The sequence below is a fragment of the Dromaius novaehollandiae genome, chromosome 1, assembly GCF_036370855.1.
Source record: "Dromaius novaehollandiae isolate bDroNov1 chromosome 1, bDroNov1.hap1, whole genome shotgun sequence".
Classification (NCBI taxonomy): Eukaryota; Metazoa; Chordata; class Aves; order Casuariiformes; family Dromaiidae; genus Dromaius; species Dromaius novaehollandiae.
Window position 1 is genome coordinate 13,154,982 of NC_088098.1, and position 12,880 is coordinate 13,167,861.

Genomic DNA, 12,880 nt, shown 5'->3' on the forward strand with positions numbered 1-12,880 from the left:
TTTAATTTTTTTAGATGTTTGATGTAACTGAAGGGGCTCTCGGAAGTGTAAGTCCTACACACAATTTTGAACCTCCTCATTATGATGGCATTGAAGCACTTGCTATTATGGGAGACAACCTTTTCAGTGGATCCAGAGACAATGGAATTAAGAAATGGGATTTGGCTCAAAAAGACCTTATACAGGTAGTGTAAAATCATGAGGCTAATGTGATGGCCATGCTTTAGAAACTGTTTTTGGGCTGTGTAAAACTTTAGGCTCAGATAATGTCTATTCATTTAGATGGTGATGTTTTTAATATAAAATAAATATATTATTATATATTATTATATATTGTATTTTTATATATTATATTTATAAATAAGTGGTTATTCCTCTGTTTTAGCTCTGAGTGTGTAGGTTTCATTGTTTTGCTTCAGAATGAAGGCAGCACTTTCCTCTCCTGTGATTAGAACCATTGGTCATCATCCTTACCATTGACAAGGTAGTAAATTTTGGACTCAACTGACAAATAATGGTTTAGCTCAGGCTGCACAACATTTTCTTGTGAAGAAGAGAGTTTGCAAATCTCCCTGCCCCCACTCCTTTTCTAAAAAGTTTTCATCTTAGATCTCACTCATCTTGTTATATAATGTATATGTTATGTAGTATATATAATACATATAGAAATTATATGTGTAGACATACTGAGCTGTTAGAAGACATTTTCTGTACCTGCATGAATTTGCTATACTTTTTTAAGCAGAAAGGAGCTCAAATCCAGGAAAACTTTGAAGTTCATTGATAATTTATGTTTGGCATAGAGAATTTAGGCTTAGGCTGCTCACCATAAGCCTATCTGTTATTTTAGGTCTTATAAGAGGTTGCTGAGATAGAGATACAGTTATTAAATTTGGGACTGTGTGACAAATGGAAGGCAGGAAAACAAATGATGGAAGATGCTACTGTTTTTACAAAGACTTAGATACTAATTATTTAATAATTTGGGGGGGGGGAAGGAGGAGAATGGCTTATATGTGCAATTAATGCACAGAGTGCTAGCAAGGAAACAAATATAAAAGTTTCAGGGCCTGAGACAATAACTGATCACCTTAAGAAGAAACTTGCTGTGTGGGCAAGCTTTTTATCCATAAATATACAAACTTTATGGACCTTCTTTCAAAACTGTCCAGTTTGTTGTCCATTCCTGTTTAGAGCATTATTAAGGCTTCACAGTTAAGATAAGGATTCAGAAATTCACCTTCTTACAGAAAACGTTTACTTAGCCAAGTTGGGACATCTATCTTCATATCTCACTGCCTAGAGAAATGTACTAAGCTGCTCATTAGCAACAGCAGCAGGAAGACTGCAAGAATAGGGAAGATGTTGTATGCTTGGAATGACTTTAAAGTAGTAAGGACAATCTTCACTTTTGCATTTTAGGCTCATTAAATATTATGCAATGTGCATTTTTGTTACTGCAATTACTTTTAACATTGGAAAGAATACATACTGGGGGGTTGATGGGTAAAAATAGTATGTAGCAGAGAAATAGTTGTATTCCTGGACTTATTTTCCTTTTAGCATGTGCATTTCATTATTTCTATACTTCACACTCCTATTAAAAGATAAAAATATGAACTTTATGAAAATGCCCTCATGCTTTCTTCTCTCTTCAGGTGTTTTTTATAAAATATTGTGCATTGTGCAAGGAGGTCATGCAAAAGCATCAAGTAAAACAATATACATGATTTTTTATTTTTTAAAAAAGAAATGAAGAAAACTGCTGCTTTTTTGGTAGACATAGGGTAATTTAGGTTGAAAAAGACAGGTGGAGGTCACATAGTCAAACCTGCTGCTCCAAACAAGGCCAGCTTTGAAGTTAGGTGAGATTGCTCAAGGCCGTGCTTGGTTGAGTTTTAAAATCTCCAAGGACACAGATTGTACAGCTGCTCTGTGACCCATCATGCTGCTTAACCACTCTTGTATTTTTTTATTTTTCCTCTCTAGTATCCAGTCAGAATCCTCGTTGCAACTTTTACCTCTTGTCCTTTTGCTGAGTACCCTGGAAAAGTGTTTGACTGTATCCTCACTATAATTCCTCTTTTAGGTAGTGAAAGACAGCAATTAGATTTCTTCTAGCCTTCTCTTTTTCAGATTATAGAACCTGAGTTCCCTTTACCTCTCCTTATTCATCATATTCTCCAAACCCCAAACTGTTTTACTGGTGATGACTGGACTTACTCTAGTTTATCAATATCCCTCATATACTGGGAGACTCCAGACTGGACCCAGTATTCCAGAGGTGGCCTCACATATGCTGAGTAGTGGGAAATAATCCCTCCGTTTACCTGCTGGCTACAGTCTTGCTTAAGGTCCAAGTACATGTATAAAATAGTACTGTACATTTTATAGAGGATTCTTTTGTAAAAATAGAAAATAAATAGGAAAGGACATTGACCTTTGAGATAATTGAAGTATGGGAGGATGGAGCATCCTCAGAGAAGGGAACAAAACAAATAGCAGGATCACAAGCCTGGACTTCAGGAGAATAGACTTTGGCCTGTTCAGGGACCTACTTGGAAGAATCTCATGGGATATGGCCCTGGAGGGAGGTGGAGTCCAAGAGAGCTGGTTGATTTTTCAAGGATTATCTCCTCTAAGCTCAAGAATGATCCATCCCAATGTACAGGAAGCCAAAGAAAGGTGGCAGGAGGCCTGCATGGATGAAGAAGGAGCTCCTGACTGAACTCAGATATAAAAGGGAACCATACAGGAGGTGGAAGCAGGGACAGGTGAGCCAGGAGGAATATAGAGACACTGTCTGAGCATGCTGGGATGGGGTTAGGAAAGCCAAAGCCAAAGAAGTTGAATCTGGTGAGGGACATGAAGGGCAACAAGAAAGGTATGCAGGTGGATCAGCAGCAAGAAGACAACTAGGGAAAGTGTGGGCCCACTGCTGAATGGGGCACGAGATCTGTCACAAAGGAAATGGAAAGGAGTGCACCTCAGCAAATTTGCAGATGATACAAGACGGTGAGGAGTGGCTGACAGACCATTGTGGTTGTGCTGCCATTCAGAGGGACCTCCACAAACTGGGGAAATGGTCAGAGAGGAACCTTATGAAGTTCAAAAAAAGGGAAGTGTGAAGTCCTGCACGTGGGAAGGAGTAACCCCACGCACCCGTGCAGGCTGAGGGAAGACCATCTGGAGGGCAGTTCTGCAGAAAAGGTCCTGGGGGGTCATGGTCAACTTGTTGAGCCAGCAACATGCCCTTGAGGTGAAGAAGGCCAGCAGCCTCCTGGGCTGCATTAGACAATGCGTTGCCGGGCGTTTGAGGAAGGTGGTCCTTCTCCTCTACTCAGCCCTGGTGAGGCGACATCTGGAGTGTTGTGTCCAGTGCTGGTCTCCCCAGTACAAAAAAGTCATGGACATACTGCAGCAGGTCCAGTGAAGGGCCACAAAGATGATTAAGGGCTTGGAGCATCTGTCACATGCGGAGAGGCTAAGAGAGCTGGGAATGTTTAGCCTGGAGGAGAGAAAGCTCAGGGAGACCTTATTGATGTGTATGCATATCTGAGGGGAAAGTGTAAAGAAGACAGTGTGAGAATCTTCTCAGTGGTATCCAGTGACAGGACAAGAGGCAACGGGCACAGACTGAAATACGGGAACTTGCATTTAAACATAAGAAAAGCCCTTTTTTACTGTGAAGGCCATTGAACCCTGGAGCAGGTTGCCCAGAGAGGTTGTGGAATCTCCACCCCTGGAGATGTTCAAAATCTGACTGGATACAGCCCTGAGCAACCTGCTCTACCTGAGCGTGCTTTGACTAGGGAGGTTGGACTAGAGATCTCCAGAGGTCCCTTACAACCTCAGCTATTCTGTGATTTTGTAAACATTCCATCTAGAAATTGGTTATTTTTCAGTAAGCACAGGTATAATTTTGACTTGTTTGCATACATAGTAATGTGTAAGAGTCAATACTGTAGGCTTCATCACTGTTCTGGGCATTCTTTGGCATGAGTCTCTTAGATGAGGAAAAAAACCTGAAATAGAGCTGAAGCTGCTTTAAAGTATAAATCTTAATGTTTCAGAGATCCTTGTTTGGCATACATATGTTTACAAAGCTGGTCCTCTATAATTTGTGAAAATCATGCAACAAACTTGTTATTCAAAGATATTATGAGATCATCTACTTCATACGGTGCTATACATCCCAAGCCACAAAATGCTTCGGTGACAAAATTAAGATTTATAATTAAGCAAAAATCCTGCAAGGGGTCCTGCAAGACAAGACCACCAGTGTTGTGATGGCAGTGTAGAGGACAGATACAACTCCAAGATAGTCCTGGAAAGCTGATTGTGTTCCATAATTTGAGAAAGGCAGCAGAACAGAACAGTTCTGACCAAACTGAGCTGGAGCCAGTCTTGGTCCCCGTAAAGACAGCTAAATCAGGCTGTTTTTTCTCTGGTGCTGCTATCAAATGGATGCCATTCTCAGCCTGTCTGTGCAGCATTTTGCTTTCTGAATTAGCAGTAAAATGATGTGTCCTTCCTCAATAAAGAATTAATGTATTTTTAAGGGCTACATTACAGAATCAATTTATAATGTGTAATGGGAAAAGAAGAAAGAATGAAGGCAGATGTAGAAACATAGTTTCTGTTTTCCTGGATGTTTTTGAACAGTGTTTTGGGTTATTCTCTCATATTTGTTATAGAACTGTTTTACTGACAGACTGGAGAAAAATACAGAGACAATATGTTCAAATGCAGCATTCTTCTAACAGTTTCTGTTTCCTATCATGACAGATGTGCATATTGGATTTTATTCTTGTTCTGCAGTACTATTTAGAAGAAACAAAGTCCGGTTGACTTATAGTATAGAAGTTGCCTCATGGATGGGAATTGGGCTTAGAACTCAGGATTTCTTGATTTCTATTTCTGCACTTGTTTCTCTAGAATTCGTTGCGGCCTTGAGATGTGCATACCTTCTGTTTTTCAGCAAGTTCCTAATGCTCACAAAGACTGGGTGTGTGCTCTTGGCCTGGTACCTAGCGCCCCGGTTCTCCTCAGCAGCTGCAGAGGCGGTATGCTGAAGCTCTGGAATGTGGAAACCTTTGCACCCGTTGGGGAGATGAAGGGACATGACAGCCCTATCAACGCAATCTGCACCAACTCCAGCCACATATTCACAGCAGCAGAGTGAGTTTTCTTCTCCATGAATCTTTCTTTTCCATGAATCTTTCTTTTCCATAACTCCTGCTAAAGGTCTGCCCATACAAATTCATTTAGGAGATCTTCAGTTGTATGAGTGACTTCACAGCAAACATAGGCAGACCTGGTCCATGCCTCTAAATGTTTATAATCTTCAGGATGGCAGAAAGAATTTTACCAGCTTGTCTCTACCTTTGGGCTACTTATTGCTAGAGAAGTACCGACTCCTGATCTGTAGGAATTTTTCTAAAAACTTTTTTTCTTTTTTATATGCTGGCTTATAGCAGAAGCTTTGCAAACCCTCATACTATCTTGTTAATACTTTGAATTGAATATTTTTATTTGATTCCTCAGTAAAAGTACCTGAAACCTCATGGGACTTGACCAAGAAAAATACCTAATTCTGGAGAAAGCGCAGGAGACTGCAGCGAAGCCCACTTAGCAGTGTAGTCTGAACATGTGAACTGTGAAGCCATCGTGTTTTGTTCCAGTGCTAATTAAAGCACTGGCAGAATTAAAGCAAGACTTTCTGAATTGAAGAAGGACTACTTCAAACTTGGGAGTTGCCTGATTTCCACATTTAGTGGCCAATATTTATATTTAAGAGTTCACAGATACAAGTAGAGATGTTAAAGCTTATGCCCCCAGGTTTGCCTGAAACTAGTAATAAGTTTAGACCATGCATAAACCTGAAATCTATTCTTTATTACTACCAAAATAAAATCCCAGGAGCACTAAGGCAAGTGGTTTTTTCTTTTCTCTCTAATGGCAGAAAATAGTTTTGTCCTTTGAGTCTATCTGTCTTTAACACTGTAGTACACTGGCTGTTTGCCCGTGGTCTGCTAATTTGCAAATAGGTGCATGTAGAAGCTATTAGCTGTACTTTAAAAAACAAATTAATAACAGAATAAGATGGTTTTCTTCCTTAGACATATAACTTTTATATTTGCCTAAGTGGTTCAAGGTGAACTGTGAAGGCCAGTGTTGTGATAAAGTTAGAGAACATTGACACATGTTAGATTTTAAAGTCTCTTAGAAATGGAAAGGTGGAATAAGTCTTGCATAGCCATTTTGAAAATCTTATTTCTTTAACAATGCCTTTCTGAATATGACATCCGAACTTTTTAAAAAGCTTTTTTCCTCCCCCATCTCCCTCCACCTCACCCTACTCCCAAATTAATTACTAAATTCTAATACTGTTTTCCTTGTTTTGTTTTGTTTTTCAGTGACCGGACTGTGAGGATCTGGAAAGCTCGAAATGTAATAGATGGGCAGATCTCAGATGCTGGAGATGCAAGTGAAGATCTTGCCAGTAGTTGAAATGATGGGTAGAAGTGAATATATTGATGGAATTGCAGTGCACTCTATGCAGTTTGCTGCATGCTTATTAGGCAAACACTGATGACTGGAATGAACTGAGAAATGAGAGTGAACTCTTCTACTAGAACTGCTGTCCTTAAAACATGTACTGTATTTGAGAAAAAATAACCTCCTGGTAATATGCTTGTGTCTAAATGATCATATATATATCTATATATAATGGCTGAATTTGTGTGCATATGTAACACTTGCAGTTTAAATTAACTGGAAATTGGTCTTCTCTAATGACTGTCTCAAAATTATATCCTGGAATATATTAAAGAAGTGCTCTGCTGTATTTCACTCACAAGTATGATCAGCCATTTTGGATTTTAGGGTAACATGGGAGTAATGATGTACCCTTAATAAGCCTTTGATGAAGACAGACTTTGTTTCAAGCTTCTAAAAGGTCACTTACAGAGCTGTTATGAAAGTGGAGTGAATAAAAGATGAGAGGAAGCTGCTAGTGACAGATCATTCTGATATGACTGTATCCTGCTAACAGTGAATGCCATATGATTTGTGTTAATGTTAGCATATAATCCTTGTTGACCAAAGTTGTGCAGCTATGTATGCTCTGTGCTCAGGACTAGAACTAAAATGCTCATAAATTGGTATTTTTTTTAGTGTTTTGCCTATATTCTGTAATGACTAGGTGTTCTTAATGTCATAACAGAAATATATCTTAATCTACTTTTCTTATGGATTTGTTTCTGTCATCTCACATGTTCTTTCTTTTTTTTAAGCAAAATGTCTTTCCTTTTTATCTAATTTTATATGCTGCTAAATGTATTTTAAATACACTGTTTTGCAAACCTTGGCAATTACTATGAGAACTGAACCATCTGTATGGGAAAAAGCAATGTAAATAGATGGTTGTACAAAGAGAATATCTTATCTTGTGCCTGTATGAATTTTAAAATTCTTAGAGTGTGGATTTGAGGGAGAATGTATAATATATCCAGCTGCTCTGAGTATTAATTTGTAAATTCTGCAGATTTTAAAATTTTATGTAGATTCAGAAATTGTGTTTGGATGTTGAGGTTTTTTTTGCAGAAAATATCAGTCTGTAAATTAGAGCTTATGTAGGTGACACTTAAATATAGATGTGAATGTGAACCATTTCTCTTTGCCTTTTTCATCATACTTCCTGTAAAGAAATCACTTTACTTGCAAAGGCCTCAAATATAAAATACACGATTTTCTGTAATGCAGTAGAATGGCTTGCTGAGTAAAGTAGCCCAGAGGTTGTTCTGGTATCCCACTTCAGTGTTCTAGCTAGCTATTACTTGTGTTTTTGTCGTATTTAGTATGAGGGAATCCTACTAGGATTCCTAAGTACAGTACAGACTTTAAATGAAGCAGTTGGTCCCTGTTCTCAAGAGATCATGTTTCTCCCCTTATTACATACAGTCTGTCAAGCAAACAAAAGCTCTAATGCCTGTTGTTCATCTTAGAGAATTATTTCCTTCTCAACCCAGCTTGAAAGGAGATGGAAATGCACACTGCTTGTCACTGGAGGTGACTGATTTAGTCCAACTTTTGGCAAAAATGAGTAGGTATTTCTAAGGAATAACATAGAGGTTGGGAATTAAACACTAATTTCTATTACTGCTTTTTACCTGTCATGCCTTTTGATTGCTCAAAGGGTACATACCCAAAAGATTTATATACATATAAACATATATATATACATATATATACATACCACAATTTTGAGAGAAACTTCCAGTGGAGAGGTTTATGAGTGAGGTTTGTGTGGGAGGCGTTGTGGGTCTGGTGGAGGGTGTCCTGTTCGGCCCGGTCCGGTGGCTGAAGGCTGCTCACTGCAGAGGTCCACAAATGATGCTAACAGCTTGGTGACCTGTGGTTTTGGAGCTTGAACATTCACGGTTGTAATCTGGGAAGCCTAGGTGGTTTGTTAGTGTGTGTTGTGCGCATATAGGGCTGATGTGTTTCTCACCTGCGCAACAGAAGTCCTTACAAACCCAGGAAGCTACCACTTGCTGTCAGGCTGCTCTTCTTTTAATGGGCCAGATGGTGAGAGGCTGGTGTGAAAACAGTCTGAGTTGCAGGTGCTTCTCTCTGATAATGCTTAAAAACACGGAGACCTTTCATTTTAAAAATATATTTTGTGCTAGACACCAATATAGCTGTTAGATAATGTCTGTATAGAAAGATTTTCCTCTGGAAAGACATTCCATCTAAATCGAATCTTAGCATAGAACACACAAATTTACTCTGATAGTTCTTGTCATGAAATAATTGGAAGAAAAGTTTTGTAAAGGTCACTATCAGTTTTGTGTTTTATTGAAGAGTCTTCCGCTGACTGTTTCTCTCCAAACTTTTAATTCGTAATATAATATTACACGTGTGACAAAAGATAATATCAAATCAGGAAAAGGTAAACACTGGCAAAAACTCTTTGATTCTCTTAAGATTTTTTTTTTTAAAATGAGGGGGATCTTTGAAAGTTTAATTTTATAGGGACTGGGAAGAGTCTTGGGAAATAGATATTCTCAAAGCCGGTATTCAGAAGTTCAGCAAAGTTTATCGAAAACTAGTAACCAGGTCATGTCTTATCTGCTTAAATACATTCTTATATGCAGGCAAGGTCATGCGTTATAATTAATCTCATGAAACATATGAATGTTGAGATAGAAAAATTTGCAATGCTTCATGTTACTCGCCTGAATGAGTGCTTATCGTGCCTCTGCCTTGTATAAAAGACAACACGTAGCGTGCAGAAGTTGGTGGTTGACCATGGGGAGAATCAAGAGTCTCTGCTTCTTGGCTGTTGTGCTAGCAGGTAAGCACACAGTATTTCTACTTTGGCGTAGGCTGCAAAGACAGGATATAAACTTTATAACAACAGTGGAAGTGCTTAGGGAGGAGATCTGCCATGTTGTACACAGAAAAGGAGAAAAAGGGATAGCTTTAAATCCATAGGAGGTGACAGGTGGCTCTATGGGAAGACAGCAGGGCTAGCTTGTTCAGAAGTATATCCCAATATTTAGCTCTTGAGCATCAGGACAGACACGCTGAAGTCAATCGCACTATTCATCTGCTGGAAGTGCTTTGCTCGTTTATTTACTGTGATTTTTATCTACTTCTACCAGGGATTAATTCAGTCTGGAGTGTAATGAAGGGAGAATGTGGCTAGACAAAGCAAGGGGGAATCTCCGCAGCAGCTATATCTTTGAAATGTGTAGATGAACCCAAAACGTGAAGACTAATACTATTTAACTAGAAGGAGTGCAGTAATATTTTAATTCCTTGCTTATGGCTTATTGCAGCATTTTCTAACCTAATTTTACAAAATTATAGTGAGGGACCTTAAAAACCAGTAGGGACAATTTTTCACATAAATCTTTCAAACTACCTCTCTTTAGCTTCTGTTCCCATGGAAATTATCAGGAAAAAGCAGAGAGTAGCCACAGCTATTGCTAAATTCAGCTGCTCATTTGCATTTCATTTTCTATGTATGTTTACAAAAAAATGGGCCATAAGTGCAGTGAAAATAATTTAGAGGCTTTAAAATAAAATAAGTTTTTAATACGTAGGAAAGCAAAATCGGGTTTAGCATCTTCCCGCTTATTCCATTTGTACCATGATAGAAGTAAGCCTAGCAAGAAATGGTGAATGAGAATAGAGCCTTGTTCAGCTGCTAGAACCTGTGAGTGCTGGTTTTCAAAATCTGCTGGAAAACTTGCGTTTCACACTGATGAAAAAGATTGAATTAAAAAATTTTCTTGGCACCTGCAGAGGCAGAAATTTTTGAATTTAACCAGATTTTTTTTATTATGCAAATAAGTTGATTAAAGTCTCCTGTAAACTTACGCTATGTAAAATGGCACCTTGCTTTAATGTGCTCTGGTATGTTCAGTCATACTGTGTAATTTCAGCAATGGAAACAAACCTACACTGCATTTTACTCCCAGTAGAAGGACCAGTTGATTAAAATGAAATGTGAAGGATTTACTCTGTTTTGTGTTCGTCCACCAAGCCACTAGCTAGAGCGTGCAAGGCGCAGCAATGCAAAGCTGCTGAAGACAGAGGCGCTCTGTGCATTTGACTGCAGAGGTGGTGTTTGCTGTAGGATTTTTCAGTCTCTGCAGTTACACAGGCTTAAGGACCTCAGAGCCTGGAGAGCTGAAGGCAGCCTTTGAAAGCCTTTCATCTCTCCCTCAATAACCAGGAGTATTTGGTGCACAGTGGTACAAAGGCATGGCAGCTATTTCCATGGGACTTGCAGTCTCTCCCACAGCTTTGTCAGGGACGGAGTATAAAGTCTGTGCAGTTCCATCCCAAAGTCTTAAGGGTTTAATTAGGCCATTGATGAATCCTTCCTGATTTCTGCTCCCAAAGTAGTCATTTAGGGATCCTTACGGGGTGGCTGCATTCCTTTGCCCACCTTTCATGCTTTGGATGAAAAACGAGATCAAAATTGAGGGCCTTTTATGTGACCAAACACAGAGGGAACGAAGGGTGGGCAGAAAGCGGCCAGGCTGCTAGGGATGGCTCCCCCACCCCAAAAAGCAAAAGTGGAAGCCAAGCAGGTCTCTGCCAGCTATGGCAGCTGGTGAAGGTTAACAGGATTTAACTGCTTAATTCCTATGTCCTGAAGGTTTCACAAGGGCTGTGTGCCAATGATGAGTTAGTTTGCCAATGGTCCTGGGATTTGCAGTAAATGTCAGATGTGAACCTTTCCCCCCAAGGTGCTCCAGCGCTGGTTCACTGCACCAGTGGGAAGGTCCAGGGCTGAAGATAGATTTACATTTTTCTAAAAATATAAAGGCAGACAGTATTAAGCTCTCACTTTTCTCCATTCCCATCCTCTAATTGGAAATAAATGCTGGCCTAACGGAAGGATGTAATTTTCTAGTGAATCTGCAGTTTTATTCTATAATTTTTTCATTATATAAATTATTGCTTGTGTACCTTTACATGTAAACTTACTTGTATGGAGAAGTCCAGACTGCATGAGCAATCATGTTTTAAGTTTTCAGATGCACAGTAGTCCACACAGAAATGTTTAAAGCAGAGGTATTAGTCATTTTATAGAAAAGAGTAATTATTTTTCAAGTAGCTTTAATCCCTGAATATTGTTGTAATGACTAAAATGACATCAGTTAACTTCAAAATAAGTACGCTGCCTGCAGTACGCCTGCTCTCTTTTCAGAATATTTGATAACACAGTGTTTTGTTATCACAGTAGGGAGCTAGTGGTACAATCCCCCTGATTTCAGTAGGCTCGTTCCTCAAAGGGGAATTGCAGGGCTAGACCAGCAGCTAGAAAAGGGAAAAGATTTAGCACCTTAAGTGAGAAGTTTTTTATCAGGATGATTCTGAGAATGACTAATTTGTCCTTTTACTATCAGTATTTTCCTTTTAATCACAACCCTAGCTATACTAATAGTAGCAAACTAATAACATGTATATGTTGTATATAATGTATAAATGAAGCAGTAATACAAACCTATATGTAATCAGTATTTTATATTTGTATGTATATATACAACATATATATTGTACACATGCATGCTGATTTCACACATTTGTGTGAATATATGATTTGTGTGATTATATATGTATATATAATCTCTGTGCTTATAACATGAGACCGAATAAGCATACCGAAAATGTAATATTTTAATAGCTATAACACTCTTAGTCCTTACTGAAGTACATCTCATGTTCAACTAGACTGGAGAGTTGTCTCAAACCTCGGTAGCAGTTTCATTATTCCATTACTTAACTCTCTGTGAGTATTTCAAGTTAGTCATGCTTCAGCTGAACACCAGAAGCTCTGACACAGAGCTGGGCAGAGCTCTCAGTGTGTTGGTACGCAGCAGAAACTGGTTACTCTTGTTTCAGTCACGAGTGGGTAAGCTGCTCTGAGGTCATCTCGGTCGAAAGACTCATGTATTTCCACTCCAAAATGGGAAAACCCCCAAAGAATAACCAAAGAAGTTTGCATTGCTTTTTACTCACCCCACACAAGTTTGCACTGTACTTTGAGCTTTTTATTTTTTTCCTGGTTCAGTCCTAGGACAGAGCTTTTGCTCTGGTGAAGACCCACAATGCTCCGGGGATATTCCAGTTAAGAGACGCATCGACTGCCACCCGCAGCCCGGGGCTTCCCAGGAGAACTGCGAAGCACGGGGCTGCACGTGGTGTTCCACCGACGTGCTAAATGCCCCCTGGTGCTTCTTCCCAGAAGACAGTCCCTATGGCTATTCTCTAAGCGGGAATGTAGAAAAGACAGCTAAAGGCCAGAGGTAAACTTGCCAGGCATCCTGTAACGCTGTAATCTGTAACTGCACGG

The 12,880-nt window shown here is 39.3% G+C and overlaps 2 protein-coding genes across 9 annotated transcripts in view; both read left to right on the top strand.

The window, feature by feature from the left end:
- Positions 1-7,671, top strand: part of KIF21A (kinesin family member 21A) — a 241,115-nt gene extending 233,444 nt beyond the window's left edge. For all 8 annotated transcript variants that reach the window (XM_064505918.1, XM_064505941.1, XM_064505948.1 and 5 more), the window contains 3 exons: positions 15-185; positions 4,982-5,181; positions 6,420-7,671. In XM_064505918.1, the coding sequence (XP_064361988.1) occupies positions 15-185; positions 4,982-5,181; positions 6,420-6,513 (465 nt within the window). In that variant the 3' untranslated portion in view covers positions 6,514-7,671. The remainder of the gene's footprint in view (positions 1-14; positions 186-4,981; positions 5,182-6,419) is intronic.
- A 1,536-nt stretch (positions 7,672-9,207) lies between these two features.
- LOC112980496 (sucrase-isomaltase, intestinal-like) overlaps positions 9,208-12,880 on the top strand; it is a 65,298-nt gene continuing 61,625 nt past the window's right edge. The window contains exons 1-2 of the mRNA XM_064505966.1: positions 9,208-9,361; positions 12,599-12,833. Of these exons, the coding sequence (XP_064362036.1) occupies positions 9,247-9,361; positions 12,599-12,833 (350 nt within the window). The 5' untranslated portion in view covers positions 9,208-9,246. The remainder of the gene's footprint in view (positions 9,362-12,598; positions 12,834-12,880) is intronic.